The sequence below is a fragment of the Talpa occidentalis genome, unplaced genomic scaffold (assembly GCF_014898055.3).
Source record: "Talpa occidentalis isolate TD23 unplaced genomic scaffold, MPIMG_talOcc4v2.1 talOcc4.8, whole genome shotgun sequence".
Lineage (NCBI taxonomy): Eukaryota > Metazoa > Chordata > Mammalia > Eulipotyphla > Talpidae > Talpa > Talpa occidentalis.
The window spans coordinates 11,877,309-11,898,323 of NW_023605194.1; the positions used below are offsets into that span (position 1 = coordinate 11,877,309).

Consider the following 21,015-nt stretch of genomic DNA (forward strand, 5'->3'; position numbering starts at 1 on the left):
AAATATATATACACATTTTATATATAAACTTAAAAACCTTGTACAAATGAGTTGTTATATATAAGATGCTTATGCTAAGGGGGGAAAAAAACTTTTATACAGTTTCAAGAAAAAGGAAAACATATTTTAAAAGGGACAACGTACAGGCACGACGAGCAATCTCTAAAGCAATAAATACTACTGGTCCAACAGCGTTGTGATTCCATTAATTGTTGAGTAGCATCCCCTCCCCCCAAAAGAACAACACCATGGAACAAGGTATATTAACACATTTTAACCCTTTGTTTCTGTACATTTAAACAATAACAAGTAACATCACAATAAAAGTTGTTTCACACAGAAGAAAAGAAAAGGTCATGGCACTGCATCCATCGTGCCCTTGGGGTTTAAAAACCAGATGTAAAATGATTGGTTCGCAAGCTCGTATTTAATACAAATAATACAGAACCAACTCCTTCTGGAGGGCTGCTTCAAAATCGCTTCTTTTTTTTTCCTTTTTGTTTTTTAATCAGTCTTTTAAAACTAAGCTATCCGAACTACATAACAGTTATGTATATATATATATATTTTTTTTAAACGCTACAAAGACTTTAAACAGCTGTTGATAAAAATTTTGGTAGAATCATGAGGTTTTTCTCTCATCTACATATTTAAAAGGAGAAAGTGAAATAAGAATGGGTCAAATATTGACCAATGAACTCGATAAACATCAACTCATGTAGCCACGTGGCACAAAATCAGAGTACAAAACAAAACCCTTCCGAGGGAGGGAAAGTAAAGCAAAGCAAGAACGAAGAGACGACTGCAAAGAACACCACACGAACCGACCAGGGCCGAGGAAGCTACAGCTATTCTAAAGACTTGGTGACGAGGGAGAGCGGTTGCGGCTGGGGCGCAGCCAGGGCGCCGTGGGGGTGCAGGGCAGAGGTGGAGGCCTGCGCCAGGGCGGGCGCGGGCAGCAGGGCGGGCTGCAGGGCGGCGGGCGGCAGGTCCAGGGCCCCGTTGGGACAGAGCGCGGGGGCCTTGCCGTGGGCGGCCTCGGCCAGCAGGAGGGCGGGCGGCGGGGGCATCATGGAGAGGTGGGCCAGGGGTCGGGCTTCAGGGACAGCGAGAGAGGCTGGGTCTGCTCAGTCTGCGCCTTGGCGTCCTGGGGAGGGGAGCCTAGCAGGTGTGGGGAGGGAGGAGGCGAGTCTAGTAAGCTTCCATCTGAAGAGGGTGGACTGAGGCAGCTGCCTTCACCTTGTATGTAGCGAACGCACTTTTTTTTTCGCCTAGAAACAGGGGGAGAGAGTTCTCGATGAGTACAGGGCAGAGAGGCCAGGGGAGAGAGTTACCCCACGCTCAGAGCCCCGGGTGCCCCTGGCGGGTGGCGCGCCCAGGGCCAGGGGGCCAAGTAGGAGAGGCCGGGGTGCCACCTCACTTTAACTCCGGTGACCAGGGCACTTAAGAGAACTCCCTAACCTACCTGCTGCCCCTGCCCCACTCAGCGCCAAGGGCCCGGCCCCCTGCCTCTAGCCGCGGGGAGATGGTGGCACCCGCTGGCCAGAAAGAGGCTGTGTCCAAATGGAAGCGACAACCTGATTCTCTCTGTTGGGGCTTCTCGACATCCCCTCTTCCCCCATCATAAGCCGCCCTCGCCACCGCCAGCCCCACCACTCCCACCCCAATGGAGAGAGCATGTATGTGCATGGGGGGTGTGTGTGCATAGAGGTGTGTGTGCGCATGGGGGTGTGTGTGTGCATGGGGGGGGTGTGTGCATGGGGGTGTGTTTGTGTGTTTAAAAGAGAAAGGCAGAGCCCCTTCCCCAGGCGCCTCAAATCAACATGAAACTCAAAAATGCTGGTTGTTGAGCCCACAGAGCTGAAGGCAGTGCTAGCGAAGAGGCTGGAGGTCTCAACCCACCACCACCACCACCACCACCACCACCACCACCAATACCACCACCACCACCTCCACCCTCCACCAGCTGCCCACACCCAGAGAACTTTCAGGCTTGTCTGTTAAGAACCACACCAAATCAAGAGAGGTCAGAGTCAGGTGAAAGGAGGGGAGAAACAAAAATAAAACAAAAGAAACAAACAAAAACAAAACAAAACAAAAAAAGAAACCAAAACAAAAACAACAAAGTAAAAAAATAAAAAAACAAAAATCCACCAAAAACAGGTAGAAGAGGATAAACAAAGATGAGGGAAGGGGAAGAATAAGAAAAACAGAAAATGACCCAAAGGAACGAGAATAACTGGTTGTATGGCCTGCAGGTTGTGGATTAAATTATGATTCAAACTTGAAATTTTTTTTCCAAGACTTGGGGTCTTCCCCTCCCCCATCCCAAAAGGCTGGCAGGAGAGACCGGGAGGGTGGGAGGGAGGGAGGGGCCTCCCGCCCTTGTCAGTTTGCCGAGGGCAGTGGATGGGGGTGCAGCATGTCACAAGAAGTGACGACAAAGAAGAAGTTGGGGGATCGCAGCGTGGACCTTCGGGGGGGGGGGGGACTGGACTGTGGTGATCGGTGTGTAACCCAGAAAGACTGATTTTGACCCTGCACCAAAACCAGAATCTTGCCCTCTCCATACCCGTTTATGTAAGAAATAGGAATGCGAATTCCAGAGCCTCTCTTGTTTAGCATCAAAGGCCGGGGATGTCACTTCAAGAAATTGAGCGTGTGACCCTCAAAGCTTCTCCTACTTACTAGTAGTCTCAGTCTGGTTGGACAGTATTTGGTAGGGAAGGTGATCCTGGGGATCACGCCACTCGTGCGTAAAAATCATGCAGAAACAGGGGACGTGCTCATCTAAGGATCGCTAGGATATCATCAGAGCAGCGGCCGGTTCTCCATCTGAAGACCAGGGCGCAAGCGCCGGCTGGCTTTCCACCCCTGGAAAGCAACCAAGATGCTGCCTGGTTGAAGGCAACCCCCGTCAGATGTCCCTGTCCTTTGAAAGGAAGGGGTGTGCTAGTTCCTCCTTGGGTCTGAGCCCCAGAGCTGTCTGATCATGGCCCTCAGTGCGTAAGGTGTGGACTCAGCAAGACGGCAGGAGGAAAGGGAGGCAGGGAGGGAACATGCTAGGTCTTCCCTTCCTCCCAGAGGCTGAGACCCCTTAGGCTGCTGACCTCAGGAACCTCAGGGCTATCCACCACCCCTCTGGGTGGGAAGGAACTCAGGGGAGCAAGGGCAGTCTCCCCCCAACCTCTGTTTGAGAAGGTTACTTTTTCTCCTCTGGGATAGATCGTGGGTTCTGCTCCCGTCCCAGAAACCCAAGATAAGTAATTAAGCCTCTCAGAGTTTTAAACCACCTTAGCCTGCAGATCAAAACATGCTCCAAAAACTAAGATGTCCATGCATTTTAAAAATGGGAGAAAGTAGAGGGTAGGCATGAGATGGGGCATAAGCAAAACCGAGAAAGCAACAGGGAAAAATGAGAGAGAGCAGAGGAAAGGCAGGGAGGGAGAAAGGGGAACCGACAGGAAACAGGGGTATGACGTCAAGCAGCATTCCATGCTATATTAGGGCAGAGTGAGAAGACGGGACAGCAACTTGGTGGGCTCAAAACAGAATCTTGTTAAAATGTCCTCAAATGTCAAATAAAATTAGAAACCCTGAGCAGCAAGCGAGGAGGCCTGATCAGCTAGGTGCAGGTCTGGTGTTCTCTCCTCTCCCCCCGCCCCCGGCTCGGGACCACATCATGGGGCGCAAGTGGGGCAGGGTGACACGGGACATGCTGGCTGGGGATGACAGCGCCGCGCTCCTTTCGGACCAGTGGCTGAGCCAAAGGCAGCCAGAGCACATGCGCGCTTTTCCGACAGGCCAGGAAATGCCTCGTTTTGCGACTGCTTTTTTTTTTCTTTTAAATCTATTTTGTCCTATTGATTTAGCATCAAGCCAGATCCTGGCAAAGTTAAGAGGAAAAGCTGAAGGAAAACGGGACAAAACCCCCGCTCCTGTTCTTCCCCACCCAGCTACCCTCCGTCTCCACCAGCGGCTAGCCGCTTAAAAATTCACTTTTAGCTTCTTATGGATTTATTCTGAGACAAAGGGTTCTTCCTGACCCTCTTTTGGAATCACACCCTTAAAAAGGGTAGAAGTGCATCTGCTTAAAGCTTTATGGGTAGAAGGAAAATGTACTAAGTCCCAGTGGTGACTGATGGGGAACCTAGGAGCACTCAGGAAAATGGCAAGAGGGGCCCCCCCAAAGCTGCACATTTGAAAACCACGCCGCTGAAATATGAAGCAGTTACAAAGGGCTGGGGTTTTGTTTGATTATTTGGGGATTTTGGGGAGGGGGTGCTGTCATGAGAAGTCTGGTCTGAGGAAGACCCGGGCTTTCAGCGAGTGAGGGCTCTGGCTGAGAAGGGATGTCTGTCTGGGTCCATGACCGTCAGGGAAAAAAGGCCAAGTCTAACTTGTAGCAACTGCTTCCTGAAACAAGAGGGATTCATGAACCACCACTTGCCCCTCACAAATCAAATAAAGCAGCCAGGCCATGCACCGTTCCACAGGGTGCGCCAGCCACATGTTCCCGCAGACGGTGACAAAACCTCCCTTGGGTGTGGCCCCGGGATGGGCTGGTCCTCTCCTAAGGCAGGGGTCTCGGATGGGACTCGGCACAGCTGACGTTCTGACACAAGGGCACAGCTGAGAAAGGGCAAACAGCCCGTCTTCCTGGCAAGCTCTAATAAAAAAAACCTAACACTCTCCCGCAGCTTCCTTGTGAGACTCCCCTGCTGCTCATCGGCCACCTGGGACCGTGTAGACGGCGCGCCTGTCTCCTCCGTAAACACGGCCATCTCACCCTCTCTCCTGCTGGGTGTTCCCCCAAGGCCCTGAATCCCTACTGGGGCGGCAGTGGGTCACGGGTAGAGTTCCCTCTCCATAAAGGCTCTGGAGCCTCTCTCCCCTCAAGGTCTGGTCAATACGAGGCACTGCTTCGATCTCTCGTAAGGCGTCAGGGAGAGGGGAGAGACACAGGAGACTCGTGGGCATGCACGTGATGGGATGGACATCTGAGCTAACGTCTAAACACGGAACACATGGCGGAGGCATGGCGGAGAGGGACACGTGACAAGGGAGGCACTACAAACAGGGAGGCGTGTCAGGGTGTTGCGATACCTACCATCATAATATTCCAAATTCAAAGACTGCTTGTATCAGAACAAAGAAACAACAAATTTAACCAAAGGTGGTCATTAAAGTAAAGGAAGCGAGACAGGAACGAGTGGGTAGCCCTCCACCAAGAAGGAAGTACCTACACCTTCCCTGAAATTACAGGCTGGACGGGAACCTGCGGGTGGGACACGGGCATTTAATATGGGCTCCTCTGATGATTAGGGAACCAGCGCTCTTTCTCGCTCTCTAAGTGGATAAACTGTTTTCCTCTGGCAGGCCCGCAGCACTGCGGTCTGTGGCTGCAGGACTCGCTGCATGCGGCCCTTCAGCTGGTGCCTGCCGTTCAATGCCACGCTTCTTTTCAGCACTGTAAAACAATGTCCGCTACCCAAGCTCCTCTGTACAGAGACATGAGGTTTTTAAACATAAAACGAAACGAAACGAAACGAAACAAAACCAAAAAAAGCCTGCCCCGGAGCACTGCTCCAAAGTGTCTGGGCTCCAAGTGCAAGGGGATGCTACTACTGGCAAGTTCGAGCTCATCCAAACCTTTGGAGTCGGTGGGTCTCTACGCTCAGTGTGCGCACCCCGGGCGGGCCCGTTCCTGGGTGCTGGCTTTCAAAGCCACAGGCTAAGTGCCCGTCCCGGTCTGTTACAGTTGTGGTCTCAGTCCTACCGCCAGGGACGTGCTATTTGTAAGAGCAGGGGCTGGGGATGGGAAAGACAGAAAGAGAAAGTGGGGGGCGGGGTGGGGGGGTGGACACGGCATTAAATTAGCAAAGAAATTTTGAAGATTGAGGATCATTAGTCATTGATGCCAGCAAGGAAGGAGATGGGAACGAGGTCGAAATACATCGACACTCTAAGGTACCAGAAGGACAGAACGCTTTGATTTTTCCCAAAGGCCTCCAAGTGGTAATATACCTGCACGGTTTGCACCATAAAGTCTGTCGGTCAAGCCCGAACAGTGCCCGACACTTCTTTGGAGTATTTGCATCTGTTAGCATAAGGTAAACACAAAAAAATACAAGGCAATGGTGGGTGGTGCTTAGTCGGTTGTGAAATCTCAGCTACCGCTGACTTGTCTTCTCTAGCACCTGGGTTCTACTTGTCTTCCCTCACCAAGGACGTGAAAGAAAATGACTTCTATGAGTCAAAAGAAAAATAAAATAAAACGATAAACACAAAAAAATAAAATAAAATAAAAACAACAACCAGAAACCATAAAACAACAAGGAAAAATAAATAAAAAGAGAGAGAAGGGAGGAGGGAAGAAGGTGACGTCACTTGCTTCTACCTAGGCCAGGATGACGATGGATGTCACTGAGCCCCATCCTGGGCGGTCATGAGGAAGGGGGCTGGCAGGGCACGTTCCCTGGGAGGGGGCGCGCTGGGGTTTGCTGTCGCTGACCCGAGGAGGCACAAATGATGCTGTTTTACAGTGGCATTTTGGCTAGCAGCAGCAGGGAGAACAAGCACACCCTCACAGAGCCCATCACACTTGGCAGTGTCCCACGCCCTTGAGTCTCCTCTAAGATCCACACACAGAGCTACAAAGCAACAGGCCAGAGAAGGGGGAAGGACCGAATAGACCAGCTGCAAACCAGCACAGCGAATCTGGGAATCTATACACACCTGCAAGGGCCGCACCAGTTATTCTGTTGATCAAGGCCAAAGCGCGCTCGGCATTTCTTAGGAGCGCTCAGGTCTGAATGAGTTCAAGAAAGAAGCGAGCAGAGGAGGAGGACATGGGAGAGAGAGAGAGAGAAGAGAAGAGAGAGGAGAGAGGGAGGGGGAAGAGAAAGATACAAATAAGAAAAAAATAAAAATAAAAAAGGGAATAAATCAATGACCTGGTTACTAATTACAAAATATTGACTTTCGATTTTTAACTTTCTTTAATTAAAAAAAAAAGAAGGTAAAGATCACATTCTTAATCAACTGGTGAAATTAGCTGATGCAAATAAAGCTGCAGTATCCCTTCTTTAAGGACTGTCTCTCAGATTCAGTTTGAGCTGATAAAAGGAAGTTAGATACTGAAGAATGAACTTTTAGAAATCGTATTTTTCCTCTTTTGGTTCTGCATTCCTTTTTTTCTTTTTTTCTCAATTGGTTTTTCTTAAAAGAAGAAAATAAAGCGAAGGAGGGAATTAAGTTTGTAACATGCTTTTTTCTTCTCAGAGTATAACAGTTTAAAAAAGAAAAAAAAAACTACAAATAAAAACAGAACAAAATGAAACAAAACAGAAAGAAATAAAGAAAGAAAAGGGTGGTGGGACTGGGATATTGCAGCTTTTGGAATGTTCATCTTGTCTTTTTTTATCTATTTTCATTAATATCAAGAGAGGAACAGATAAAGATAAACAGGCTGTGTGAATGAGCTGTTAAGAGTTAGTGAGACGCTCACAGCAGCATTTAAGCAGGTACAGTCAGTAAAATGCCAGTAAAATGCGGGTGGATTTGCAAATTATGAGCAGAAAAAGCAAAAGGAAGAAAAAAAACTAAAATAAAAAAAAGCAAAGGAAAAAATAATCATACTGCGGGATGCATGCTTGCGTGAGAAAACTTAGTGGGAGCAATGAAAAAAATGCCATTAGATTAAGGAGGTTTATTACTGAATTCCTTCCATTTTGGTGGTCTTTTTTTTTGTTTTGTAACCAGTCTCTTTTAAAGAAATACTGCATATTCAATTTGCACAGTTAGTTCAACTCTAAGTCACTGTCATGACTGCTTAAACAACTGTTATGGGGAAAATAAATCAATAAACAAAGCAGAAGTTAAATTAAAAAAAAAAAAAAAACAACAAAAGCAACTGAAAAAAAAAAATCTACCGAGACATACGAAACCGTGTAGATGGTCATTTTAAAGAATGTTCAAATGTCATACGTGTTTAATGTTAATAGAACTATAATGGCAAGAAAAATTAAAAAACAGTTTATCAACTATTTTAATGACTCAAAATGACATTAGCACCTGTAATCGGAGGAAGTGAAAGGCAAGGATTTAGGAAACATTCGCTGTGTTCTGAAAAAAAAGAACAAATTATACAAAGCCTTCAAAATGTTGTTGTTGTTTGTAAAAGCCTGGCTTTCTCCAAGGGACCGCTGAGATTGCCTATGCAGTATTTCTAATTTCTTCTAAAGAATGACAAACCTCCTTAATTTAAATTGGGTGCAATTTACCACTGTAAAGGCATGCATCAGAACATTCAGGAACAGCCCAGTTAATATCAAACACTCACACACACCCCTCCTGCTCCCCTAGCCCCCTCCTCATCCCTACTCAGACACATACAAAATAAGCAGACTGTATAATCCGGCATAGGCATGCCTACCCTCTCCACTTACAGGCTCTGCAGTTATTTAAAAACACATTCCACTAGAATTACAATGTGCTTTTCATGCAACAATGAATGTTACTAGCTTTAAAAGGGCAGTCATGAAGCAATTAATTAAAATGCATAAACAAAAAGGCTGGCTAAGATGGGTTCCCCCACAATGTCCTGGCCTTGAATTTCTCCTGCCTCCCCCAGATAGAAGCCTAACATAAGAGAGTGGTCCTCAGAGCACCGCTCCTTCCTCCATCCTCATTATTCTAACTTACCATTGGTCTCTCCCGGCTGCTTGTCCCTTTTCCTCTTCTTCTTCTTCCCCTAGGTGAACAGATGAAACAGGGAATTATTTCAAGACACAGATGGGAGCAGGACTTCTGGGCTCACCTGGGAAGCAGGAGGGAGGAGGAGCTGGCTGCTGTCTCCATCCACAGGCTCCTGGAGTCCTTTCAATCCCCCCAACCCCCACTCCGTCCAAACAGCCTTCGATTGTGCTGCAGCTGGAGAGACAGGATGGGGGTGGGGGGTGAGGGTGCAAGACAAGACCTCCTGTCCTTCGCACCTATGTGATCCTCACACCCAGAGCATCTGACTCCATAAAAGGGAGGAGGCGAACTCTGTGCTAAAGGCATAAAAAATGAGGCAGTTCCAGGGAGGGGTAGAGGGGCCATAGGGCATCTTGGCTGCCTTCCCCTCAGTGAATCTCTCCCTGCAGCCTGGACCCTGTTTTCAAAAGAGGGAAAGAGGTTAAAAAGAGAGGGGCAGGCAATGGAACCAGAAATCATCTGACCTCTTTTTAAAACGAGGGAACATCCACCAAGGAAGGCACGTTCTCTCTGTGCTCCACAGCAGTATGGCAGATGCTGCACAAGAGCTGACATTCATGGAGCACAAGCCACGTGCCAGGCGTGATTCTAAGTGTGCTGTGAATTTTCACTCCCATCCTCACACAATCTCACACAACATGATCACCACTCCAATTTCACAGGTATGAAACTGAGGCACAGAGAAATGACCTGACTTCCCTGAAACCACAGAGAATGCAGAGCTTGGGGTGATGACGTGTCCCCTGAGCAGGAGGGTGATGAATGAACTAACTGCACCTGCACGTGCCTTTCACATTCTCCCGAAACTGACCCTCCGGGCTGGCTCAAGGGCCTGCTCATGCTGTGGCGACAGCCAGGACGTGGCTGGGGCAGAACCCGTGGAGGTGGTGGCCTCATTCCACACCCCCGACCCAGTAGAAAGCTTGGGGACCCACAGGCAGGGATGCCACAGATGTCCCAGTCAAGCACTGAGAGCCAACCAATTCACAGAAGACACCTCTTTTCTCTCAGATCTTGGGGTCCCTACCCATTGGGAAATTTATCTTGGCCTCCAGTTCCGTGTTTCTCTTTGAAGCATTTTGTTCCCTAACACACAATGATAAAGGAAGGATGAGCTCATGTGCCTCTCCTGAGCCTCAGCACCCCTTTCCTCACACCAGTGTCCCCACACAAGGAGCTGGGAGCCAACCGCCATCTTGCAACGGGCAGGAGGGTCTCATTGCAGTGCATTTAGGAGCCTGAAGCGAAAACACAACTGGGCATAGAAACACTTCAACTTCAGATGACGTCGGCAGCCACGCACACAAGTGCTGCTCGTCCTTCAACACGGGGCTCGCCGGCTTCCAACCTCCTGCACGCTACTGGGAGAGGCAGTTGAAAATCCTGCCACTTGTGGGCAGCTGCCGGTTCTGGACTTTCTGATTGAGATGTTCGTGCCTAAGGAATTACCGTTTAGACTGAAGGCTTCCAGAGGACAGGCTGTATTTTAACTGGAAGAGGACAGGAATAAACTTAATAAAAACTACTGAGTGAAGAGAGAGACACATCAAGGGAGGTGGTCGTTCCATTATCTCTTTAGAAGTGACCAATAAAGAAAAGGCCAAATACACGACAGTGAGGGGGGAACTCAGATGAGAGAATGGCTGATGATGATTTATCTTTTACTTAATCTAGAAGGGGGAGAGCGGAAAAGGGGCAAGTGGAGAAGGGACTAGGGGAAGAGAGAAAGAGAGAGAGAGAGAGTGTGTCTTTTCATACCCATGTGTAATGAGCCACAATGATAGGAATCGCAAAGTGTCCTTACAAGAGAGAAACATCCTCTACCCCTGCCCCATCCCCAAATCCAGCTTCACATCCAAACATTCCTTCAAGTCTTATCAGAGTCCCCTATGATAACAAATCTCTTCCAAATGTAAAACCGAGATGATGTCATTTCAAGCGCCTCCTGGGCCCTCTGAAACCTAGGAATCGCTTCATAATCGGCCTCGGCCAACACTGCCTGACTGACCTCCCAGCAAGCAAACCGCAGCCCATCACAAAGCAATCACAAAGCCAGCCTGTACCCTTGTGGAGGTTTCCCCTGCACAAGTCCAGGGGGCCCAGGCCCACAGACCCCAGAGTCACCGACACATCCCAGAGTTGAGCAGTGCACACCCTGCATAGCTGGACATGCAGGTCCTATTATGACTCACAGTGTCTACAGGGGAGATGGTATCTACAGGGCAGCTGGATTCCTCTCGGTGGTACCACTCTAGGTTGCTCAAAGAAGTGGGTCTCTAGCAGGGAAAGCCGGAGATGAACTCTAAGCACTTCTGACCCAACACCAGGAGACCAGCTTTTCAGAAATGAGGTGGCTTCGCGCGCAGAGGCTGCAGAGCCCGCTGCTGCTGGAAAGCCCCACCTCGAGGTCAGGGGGCGGGTGGGGGGGTGAGCAGCGAGCCTGTGGGAGAGCGTTCACTTTCTCATCCTTTTCCTTTCAGCTCCAGAAGAAAGGCTTCCCCACGGCACACATGCTGAGGACAAATGGAAAGGTCCCAAGCAGTTAAGACCCCGTGTGTGCCCATCTGTGAGTGACAGGGCCCTGAGCTGAGCAAACGTGCCCCTGACAGGCACTGGCGCTAATTCCTGTTTCAACTCCCAGGAGGAAGAGTGTAGCGCTGCCAGCGCAGGGCAGTGGGACCCAGAGGCAGAGGGTGAGGGCAGTGATGAAGCCATGGGAATGGAACCAGCAGCCTGTTCAACATTCTCCCCCAGCCACATGGCAAGAGGAAGCTCGCCTGCCCGTGTTGAAAGGTATAAGAATAAAAGGAGGGAAAATGTGCAACAATTACGCAGAGCAAGAAGGAAACAGCCTGAGCTCAGGACCCATGTACCCATATGACGTTTTTGATTCCCTGGCGGCTGCTAAGTTCAGAGAGAGTAACTGTGTCTGATTTAACTCCCAATCCCACGTACACACTAAGTGCGCGGGCAGCAGTGACTGATTGGATCTCAACCCACATTCACGAAGAGCTTCTCCACCACAATGACATTCGTGGGAGAGTGAGGTCAGGATGCACTGATCACGGAGGAGACCCTCATGACCCCTGGCCACCGACAGGAGGTGGGAAGAGAGGCCTGTTAGTGGCACCGAGACAAGTTTTGCTTTTCCACCCAAGAGTGGGTGGTAAAATCACTGCATAAAACCGATCGGCACATGTGAAGTACTAGGCCAAGCAAGAGACATTTCTTCCATCTGGAACCTGAGCAGAATAATAAGGAATGGTTACAGAGAGAGAGATGGGCTGCAGAAAAGAGCCATCAGGGCAGCCACAACCGCTGTGACAATGAAAACAAAAGTCCTAGAGCCAGCAGAGTCCAGGAACACACACATCACAACACACAGCCCCCTGGGACCTCACTGGGTCTGAGTCATTCCACCCGGGCAGCCAAAGGAAGACTGCCACTCTCCGGGATATTCCCATCATGCAACTCTCAGGATGAACCTGGCTTCCAACTTCTCTTGCACCACAGCATTGAATGATTGTTTTGTTTCTCACTCCTAAGGGTAAAAGCCCGGCTGGAGGCACAGTGAGGCAGTAAACTCTGTGTCTACCCCTACAGACTGGTATTCCCTTGAAAGGCCACCCACACATCCCTGCTGAGAAGGATGAGGAACACAGGCCAGGATATGTTGGCTGCCCTGGATGGAAACGTGGCATGAAGGTGTAGACAGATCCAATGACCCCAAAGGGCCCAAGCCAGGACACCAGTCTCCTCCCTGAAGATCTAGCACATGCTGATGGACTCGTACTGGAGGCCTAGAAAAGACCCTCTGCAGTTTGGGCAAGATGCTATAGGTCCCCAAAGTGGGGGGGACTGAATGGCTTTGAGGCCTGCTTCAAGCCGGCAGTTCAATTTCCTTCTATCCATAGGGACACCCAAGGAGCAAAGCTATCCACTTACATAGTTATCCCGGGCGGACCAGCCGGGGTACAGCTGCATGTGAAGCTGTCGCTCCTTCCGGGCCAGCTCGTAGTATTTTGCTTGTTCTTCTCTGGACAGCGCATGCCACTGGGGGGACATGGGGGAGAGGCATGCAAAAGTGTCACAAGCCACACCGTAGCTGGGTGTGGACACTGTCGCTTTTTCGGGTGAGTCCATTAGGAATGGTGTCATCTGCAGGGCTCTGCGGGGTGCTGGCACGAGCAGGAGTCACCCAAGACTGAAAGGTCATGTGTCCCTCTTGACCGAGGCTGTCCCGAAACTCCTCCAAAGAGGTAATCACTGGGCCTGACTCTACCAAGGCCCCCAAAGCAGCCAGAATGTGGTCGAAGGGAAAGGCCTCCCCATGCACTGGGGACCCTGGGCCAGCCCTCCCACTGTGTGCAGGCCCGTTCTCCCCTCTTCTGCAAGGAGGGGTCACCTACCCTTCTCCCGAGGATCTGGTTGATGGCCGCGCTTTCTTTCAACGTGCACTCGGCTACGACCTTCGCTCTCATTTCCTTCATATACAACATGAATGCGTTAAGAGGTTTCTTTATGTGGGGTTTCTTCTTCTCTTCTTCCTTTTTGGAGTCCTGATGTTTTCTGGGTATAGACAAAACCAACAGACATGACCCAATAAACCATCACAAGACCCAACTTCCTCCAGAGCCCTTGTCCCTGCTGCCTGAACTCCCAAACCCAGCATTTCTGCACACAAAGCCTGCTTCTACTTCCAGTCTTCTCCACCCTGATGCCGGAACAAAAGTGGCCTGGGAAGGGGTGTATGGAGGGGAGAAGAGAGGTTCTTTCATCACTTCCTCCAGTGTGCAAATGCATGGCTTTCCCAAGCCACGGGGCAAGCACGCCTGGCCACTTCCATCTCAGTGGACATCTCTCATGGCCCCATAACAGAGTCCCAAATGTTCAAGCAGAGGCCCAGGGTCAAATCCCCTTGGTTGCAAATCCCCACCCAAGTACAGTTTCCCCTCTGACCCACGGGAAATACATCCCAAGACCCCAGAAGAGGTCTGGACCCGCAGGCGACACCCCACCCTACTCCTACTATGCATTTTCCTCTACATCCCTACCCGAGAGAAAGCTGAGTCTATAAATCAGGTACAGTAAGAGATTAACAACCGCTAATAAAACAGAACGACTGTAACAAGAGACCAGAAACAGCTCTGTGAGTGTGGTCTCTATCGCGCTCCGAGAACCTTCTCATTTGGGATCTTTTCAGACCATGGTTGATGGTGGGGAGCAGAAACCACCAAGAAGGGAGGACTGCTGTGCACACACAGAAAGAGCCTGGCATGTACTCCCAGCGCCCGCCCCGGCACCTCCACGGAACTCACTCCACCCTGTGCACTGTCTGCTTCTCTGCAAGGGTCCAGAGCCCCCGCTGGTGAGGGGGTTCCAGTCAAACACGGCAGGTCACCCCCAGGTTTGAGGGCCAAGGAGAGAGCCCCCAAAGAGTGACACTCACGAGCTATGGAGGGAGCTCACATCACTCTGGGAGGATTCCTGCTTCACGGTCGGCGTGACGATGGCCGGGTGAGGGATGCCGGTCGTGTGGAGAGTGTGATGTGGTGGGACCATGTGAGGGGGAAACCTGGAAGACAGGAAGCTGTGTAAATCGTCAGAATCAAAATGAATGAATGGGGAGGGATGTGTACACACAATTAAAAAAAAAAACAAAACAGCGCATCACACTCACATGAAAGCAACTCAAGGCATATGAAACCTGTCAGCATTAATTAGCAATAAATTAAACATAATCATTCTCATAATGTCATTAAAGGCAGTCTCCCCCTTCATGATTGCTACTGACATGACACATTATGATTTTTAACATCTTTAGCAAAAGACAAATTCAATGGATGTACTTGGGCAGAAAACTAGTCTTGGACTACCTGCTGGAAATCACACGTTCCCTTGTTTTTGGAGGTATTATTAGTGACATCTAAGAAGACAATTTCCTAAGTCCTAATCAGCTCTAGACTGAAAGGTGAAATCTTTTGTTGCATATTGACAGCTAAATAAAATATTAATGCAGTTGAAGTATACACACATTTTTTACAATGCTGTGCAGGCCTCATTAGGCCTCATTCTGTTGATGGAGTGCATAAAATTTTTATTTTCCTTTTGCTGCTGTGCCCCATTGTTTTGACAGGAATGGGAGAGAGTAAGGTGGACCGATGGAGGCAATCCAAACATTTCCTATCTGGTTCACATCATAAGTCATGGACCTTTTAAATGAGTTTGTATCTTCCTTATAGAAAGAGGCCGGGTAGGAGCCTGTATTTTATACACACACAGACACACATGAAGCTTTGAATTCCAATTTACATGCTTTCCCCATTCTAAAGTTCTAGGATTCCTAAGTGACTTTTACTTAGTATGTTGTCTATTTGTTGAAAATCCTTCTAAACGAATGTCAGAATGGTAAACAAAGGCGGTGTTTTCTCTCCTAGAAAATTTTTAGAAAAATTCTTTAAAGCTCCCTGGAAATCTTGGACGAGCATTTCCCAACCACACAAATCAGCCAGATCATAAAGCACTAATTTCAAAATGCTCATTGTCTCATAGGCAAACTGACAATGGATCCCAAGAACAGTTTTCATTTTCTGGTATACTTGGAGTCATCGTGATTGGCACGGGATTAGGAGAGCCACCTCTCCTTAAGAAGACACACTACTTCAGAGGGAGGCAGGATGAGGCTGAAAGGGTAGAGCCCCCACAGAAGACAAGATGGCAGCCTCCTGGCTCCTTCCAACAAGTCATACAGATGAGCCAATGGGATGCTGCTCACCTGAGTGAAGGGAAAAGCAGGCCTGGCGGTTGCTGCCTTCGTATTCAATCCAAACCACAACAGCCCTACCACACCCCCTCCCAGGAATGCTGACCTGCTCTTCAGGAAGCCAGTTCTGGTGGGAACTGGGGGTGCTAATGAGGGCTTATCAAGAGGACACTGCTTTTCTTCACAAGGCCAATCAGAGGGTTGAGTAATTTCCATTTATTCCACAAAATAACAGAGCAAATATTAATTTGAGAAGTGGATGGACGGTCAAGTATAATAGAATATGTACAGCTCAACAGAGAAAAGCACTAAGAAATGCAGAATCACAGCAGACACTTGACTTGGAAACTCCATCCCAATGTGACCCCAGCTGCCACAGCCTTTACAAATCAAAGTTTGGTGACAAGGACATAATTTTTTTAAGTAAGAATCATTAACACACTTTCAGGTTGCCCTCCCCCCCCCCCAAAAAAAAGGAAGAAAAGCAAAATTCTATGAGAAAGCGTATGCGTACACACACACCCAGTCCCCCTGAAGACAGGAAAATCAAGCCCTTGGGTAGCACCTGGGCTCCTAGTCACACCAGACTCCCTCCCACTGCTCCAAGGCCTTGGTGGAAACATGAGTTAAGAACATGTGTTCTTGGAAGCCCCTGGGTGAAGTGGTGGGTGGAGTGGCAGCTTTTACTGTGAATTTTAAAGGCTCGACATTCTTCAAATACATATGTTCCCTTCCTGTTGAATGAGAATATGTGTACAGTCATACGAGAGAGGGGGAGAGACAGAGAGGAAGGGAGAGGAAAAGAGGGAAAGAGATTTAAAAATAGTGTGTGCACATGCTCACGTGCACACACCAAGCAGTACAGGGAGGTACCCCAATTTGTGTACAGTTAGGGGTGGGGAAAATTTATGGGTGCAGGCATGAAGAATATGTGCACGTGCAGATACCTACAAACGTGCTCATACACCCGAAGTGAGAGTGTGTGCATGTGTGTGGGGGGGGGGGCAGGGGGCAGTGTGCATACCTTCACTTAAGAAATTCCTTGTCGCAGACAACTATTTCATGCAATGCAATAAACACCCTAAAAATTCTAAGCAGCTCATTATATACCCCCGTCTGCTTTTATGGCTCCAAGCCAGAATATAATGATGAACCTTAACTTGTTAAGGACAACTAATTTTTGTTTCTGGCTGTCTCAGGGGCTTCTCTCTTACTCACTCTCACTTTACTTCACTGTTGACACGTTTCTGTTAACTGGATGTCATCTGCCGGCCTTGATTTTATGCACAAGCAGTAGGATGCATTTTCCTCTGCAACAATCCTGCTTTGAGTTGCATTAGGTTTGTCATTATTCTCTCATTTTCCCCCTTGCACTTGTAACATTTCATCTCTTCCTGCCTTATTTTTTGTGAGCCACGGTGCACCCACATTATGGTTTATACATGATCTCGCTCCCTTTGAAGCCGGCAGATTTCAGAGCCCACTCTCGTCAGGAGAAGAGCCTTGCGCCAATTTAGCAGGCTGAGGGCCCGGAGCTCCAACATCTCAATCTAAAGGGGGTCACAGGGTGGCACAAGTGAGTGTCAGCAAGAGCTGTTTAATTGCCAATCTAGGCTTCTCCATGGTGTTTAAAGTATAATGACCCATCACTTAATTCTGAGAAGTCCTGGCCTTGCTGCTGAATAGAATGAATATCAAAGGGTGTTCTGGAACAGGGCAAGCTGTCTACATTCCCTATAACTGCCATAAGTATAATAGACCTATACTTCTGTCGCCCCATTACCACAATAATGTATTTAATTTGCTGTATGTGCTTTTTAACTAAGCTACCTTTCATAAGGCCTACCTGGGGAATCGGCCGCCTCCCCCCTGCACCTCGAGCTCCTAACCTTTCCTCCCACGGTTCCCCCTGCCTTCCCTCCTCCCCCTGCCCGCCTATAAATCATCGACTAACCTCCTAATGATCATTCAATCGATAAGCTTAACCCCAATCCCTGTCCTCGACTGCTTCACCGCTTTTAACCTCTGGAATACTCCAAATAAACACGAAAAACAATCAGGTGTATCACAGAAACTCTGGTTTGGAGGGAGGATGAGGTGTGGGTTATAAGCTTCTCAGAAGCAGTTCTCCTCCTGGGAGACTCCCTATTCGTTTCCAGGCTTTTGCAAGGTTGTGATGGCGTTATTTAATGAACATAACCTTCATCTTCTGCCTAAGAATGAGACCACAGCATTTTCCCGCCTCACAAATACTGGAGAGGTTTTGCAATTGAGATGATCTATCACATATCGGAAACCCCTAAAACGGCATAACATCCATGGCATAATTAGAGTTTATTTTTCTTAACATATGTGATTATCTTAATGCAGTGATTCCAAATCATTCTTTGGTGCACAGGACAACAGGCCTCTTGGTCTATCTTTCTAACCTCTCTCTGGTCTTAGGTCCCTAGTTGGTTACAAAGATTGGGGGAAGAGACTGGGGGGCAGCATCCTTGCCATGTAATGCATACTAATTTAATTATGTGCCATCATCAAAATGGATTAGTTGTTGCAGTCCATCAGGAAAGTCTAAACCTCCACCGATTTAATTAACTTGCCCGAAAATCAGATGAACAGAAAATAAAACTATCATTAGGAGCAATTAGTGACTACTTAAATATGCTGCTGCCAACCAGTTTGTAAATAAACTAACAGTCACTGAAAAATTAGCCAGAATTAATTAGAGGGAGGAAAAGGATAACATGGGGATTAGCGAGATCTGGGCACATGTACGTGGGTGTATTATATGTATTTATATGTGTAAAGATACCATAATCATAAACACAGAACTTTTGTGAAACCTTCAAGTATTCACACTATGAAGGCCAGTGTGGCAGTGACCAGCCACAGGCAGCTACGAGCACTTGAACGGTGGCCAGCAAGTTGAGATGTGCTATGAGTGTAAAATACACATCAGATTTCAGAAACTAAGTACAAAACAGAAAGGAAAGCCTCATTAATAGGTGCTGCACAGTGGCCACGTGTCAGAATAACATTCTAACCATACTGGGCTGAATAAAGTATCACTAAAAATCATTCCTCTGGATTTTTGTTTTAATCTTTAAAAAATGTTGCTAGCAAAAAAAAAAAAAAAAAAAAAAAAAAAAAAAAAAACCTTAAAATTCCATGTGGTGCACCTCACAGTTCTATTGGACAGTGCTGACACTAAAGTCTGAGCTCTGAAAAGACCAGTAAGCTTTTCTAAACTCATCTTTGTATAATACTAAAATGACTTCCAGCCTTCCCTTTCTTGCCCAATATAAGGCACGAGAATGGACACATTAAAAAGCTTCTGCATATCCTAACTGTCCCTTTCTGCCTTCTTCAATTCTTAAAAATTATCGCTCAATCGATTGACTCCAAAATTTGACCTTGAAAGTTTGATGGCATCTACTTTGGAGATCTGGGGCAATTTTTCAGTATTTTCTAGGAATAAAGCTTAATGCTGTGTCCATCTTACACCTCAGAACTGCATGAAGCAGCAGCCCCTGCAAGGTCTAATGACAACCTAGAGCACTTTCTGGGAGGTCACCCAGGGGCTGGGCAGCAGGGCCCCGTTCCTGGAACTCACCTGGACATGGACGCGTTGACAGTCAGAGCTGTGGGGTAGGGGTGGCGGAATCCTCCTGTGGTGATTGGGTACACTGGCTGACCTTGCCTACAAGAGGGGGTACAAAGTGAGAGAGCTGCCAATGAGGGTGGGGGTGGGGAAAAGAAAAAGAAGAAAAAGGAAAAGTTCTCTCTGCACAGTAAGCTTTATTCTCATTTGATCAGAACAAAAATCTTGGGGATTGTACAGGAAGGATCAAAGGGAAGAAACACAGAACAATTTGAATGCCATAAATCTGATAGGAATGGCTAATTAAATTTTATAACCTCTGCTTATGTCAATAGAGACCCTCTCCCCAAGCTGAAACTAGGTGTTTTGTTGTAATAATTAAAGGCGAAGTCTCGCTTGCTTTAATGGAGCCATCACACTAATTGAGGGCTACACATCCAAAGGAAAACAATAATGAATGTAAATTTATACCAAAATAAAGTACAGTGAATCAAAGGACTTCAGTTGCGCTTTGGGCCTCTTTCGGTATTTAGATCTCGGTGAGAAAACATTAAATTAACAGAGCTTAATTTGTAGCCTTTTGTCAAATTAACAAGTGTTGACAAGAGTTACCGGGGGGGAGAGTCCCCAAGAAGAATTGTGGGTAACCAATAGACAATCACACCTCATTACAATAATTAAAAAATACAGCAACATGCAAAATAGCATCTTCATGAAAGACACACAACTTTTTCTGACAGAGGGCTGTCTGAGTTGGCTATTCCTTTTTATCTAGCCTTCAGATAGCTCCCCATCAGCTGGATGGCCCATGTACCGAAGAAGCAATGGGACACAGCTCATGTCCATCCTCCCAAACAGAATGGAGGAAGAAAATACACCGGGGTGTGTATGTGGGGGTGGGGGTGGGGGATTTACATAACTATTATGCAATACAACCTGTTTTTTCAGAAAAAGGGTAGAATTTGTTCAACTAGAGAAATAAAGGTAGAACTCGGAGTGGGGGAGGGGTGGGGAATCACTCCAAAGTTGCATCTTCTTTTGAAGCTATGAAAGGGTGTCTTCCCTAACGCCCAAACTTGAGTGTTACCGCTACCTATTCCTGTTAAGATTTAACAAATTGTTCTGTGTTTTTAAAGAGTAGAGAGCACTCATAAACATGGAGAAATAGAGACACAGAAACACACAATTGCAAAACACATATTACATGCACATGCACACACACATACACATACTCTCTCATTTTAAGGGTCTTTCTATGCTAATGCTAAAGCCCACATATTTGGCTATCTGAGGGCAGTTCCTGAGTGCTGCTGGAAAGTAAAACCCAGTGATGAGAGGGCAAACTATGGAAGGTGGTTTTGAGATCTGGGACCTGCCAGGAACTAGGGATGAGCCTCAGGAAGACCCCACCTACTAGCGTCAGGGTTCTTATCCAGCCACCCCAGCCTCTCCCCATAATTTAGGCGAAGCTCTCAACATGCAAAAGTTCTTAGAGATGCTGGTGAATAACATGGAGCCTCCCCCGGACACACCTTCTGCTGTCATGGTCAGCCTTGGAGTGTTGGCTGGGTGTGAGGGGCCCGGAGACCCCTGGATTTCAGGCTCAGCCTGTTCCTGCTCCTCTGTTGCCTCAGTCTAAAGGGACCCTGGCTGGGGTGGTCACCAGCAGAAAAGCCACGATGGGCATCACTGCACAGAGAGGCTCTCAGGACCTTCTGCAATTCCCAAAGGTTTTTTTTTTTTAATTATTATTCTTTCAATTGGGATAGCGTAAGGATCCCCTCCATCAGGCATCACCACCAGAGGGTCCCTGCCACTGAGTCGCCCACAGCCTGCCACTGTGGTGCTTTTTCCCTCTTGGTTATCTCATAATTGTAGAGGACCTTTGTTC

The 21,015-nt window shown here is 47.8% G+C and overlaps 1 protein-coding gene across 1 annotated transcript in view; it reads right to left on the reverse strand.

The window, feature by feature from the left end:
• Positions 1–494: 494 nt before the first annotated feature.
• The window catches only part of TCF7L2 (transcription factor 7 like 2), a 191,726-nt gene continuing 171,205 nt past the window's right edge, over positions 495–21,015 (reverse strand). The window contains 9 exon segments of the mRNA XM_037497544.2: positions 495–1,087; positions 1,090–1,271; positions 6,739–6,811; positions 8,077–8,127; positions 8,707–8,755; positions 12,706–12,813; positions 13,170–13,329; positions 14,210–14,335; positions 19,137–19,223. Of these exon segments, the coding sequence (XP_037353441.1) occupies positions 849–1,087; positions 1,090–1,271; positions 6,739–6,811; positions 8,077–8,127; positions 8,707–8,755; positions 12,706–12,813; positions 13,170–13,329; positions 14,210–14,335; positions 19,137–19,223 (1,075 nt within the window). The 3' untranslated portion in view covers positions 495–848.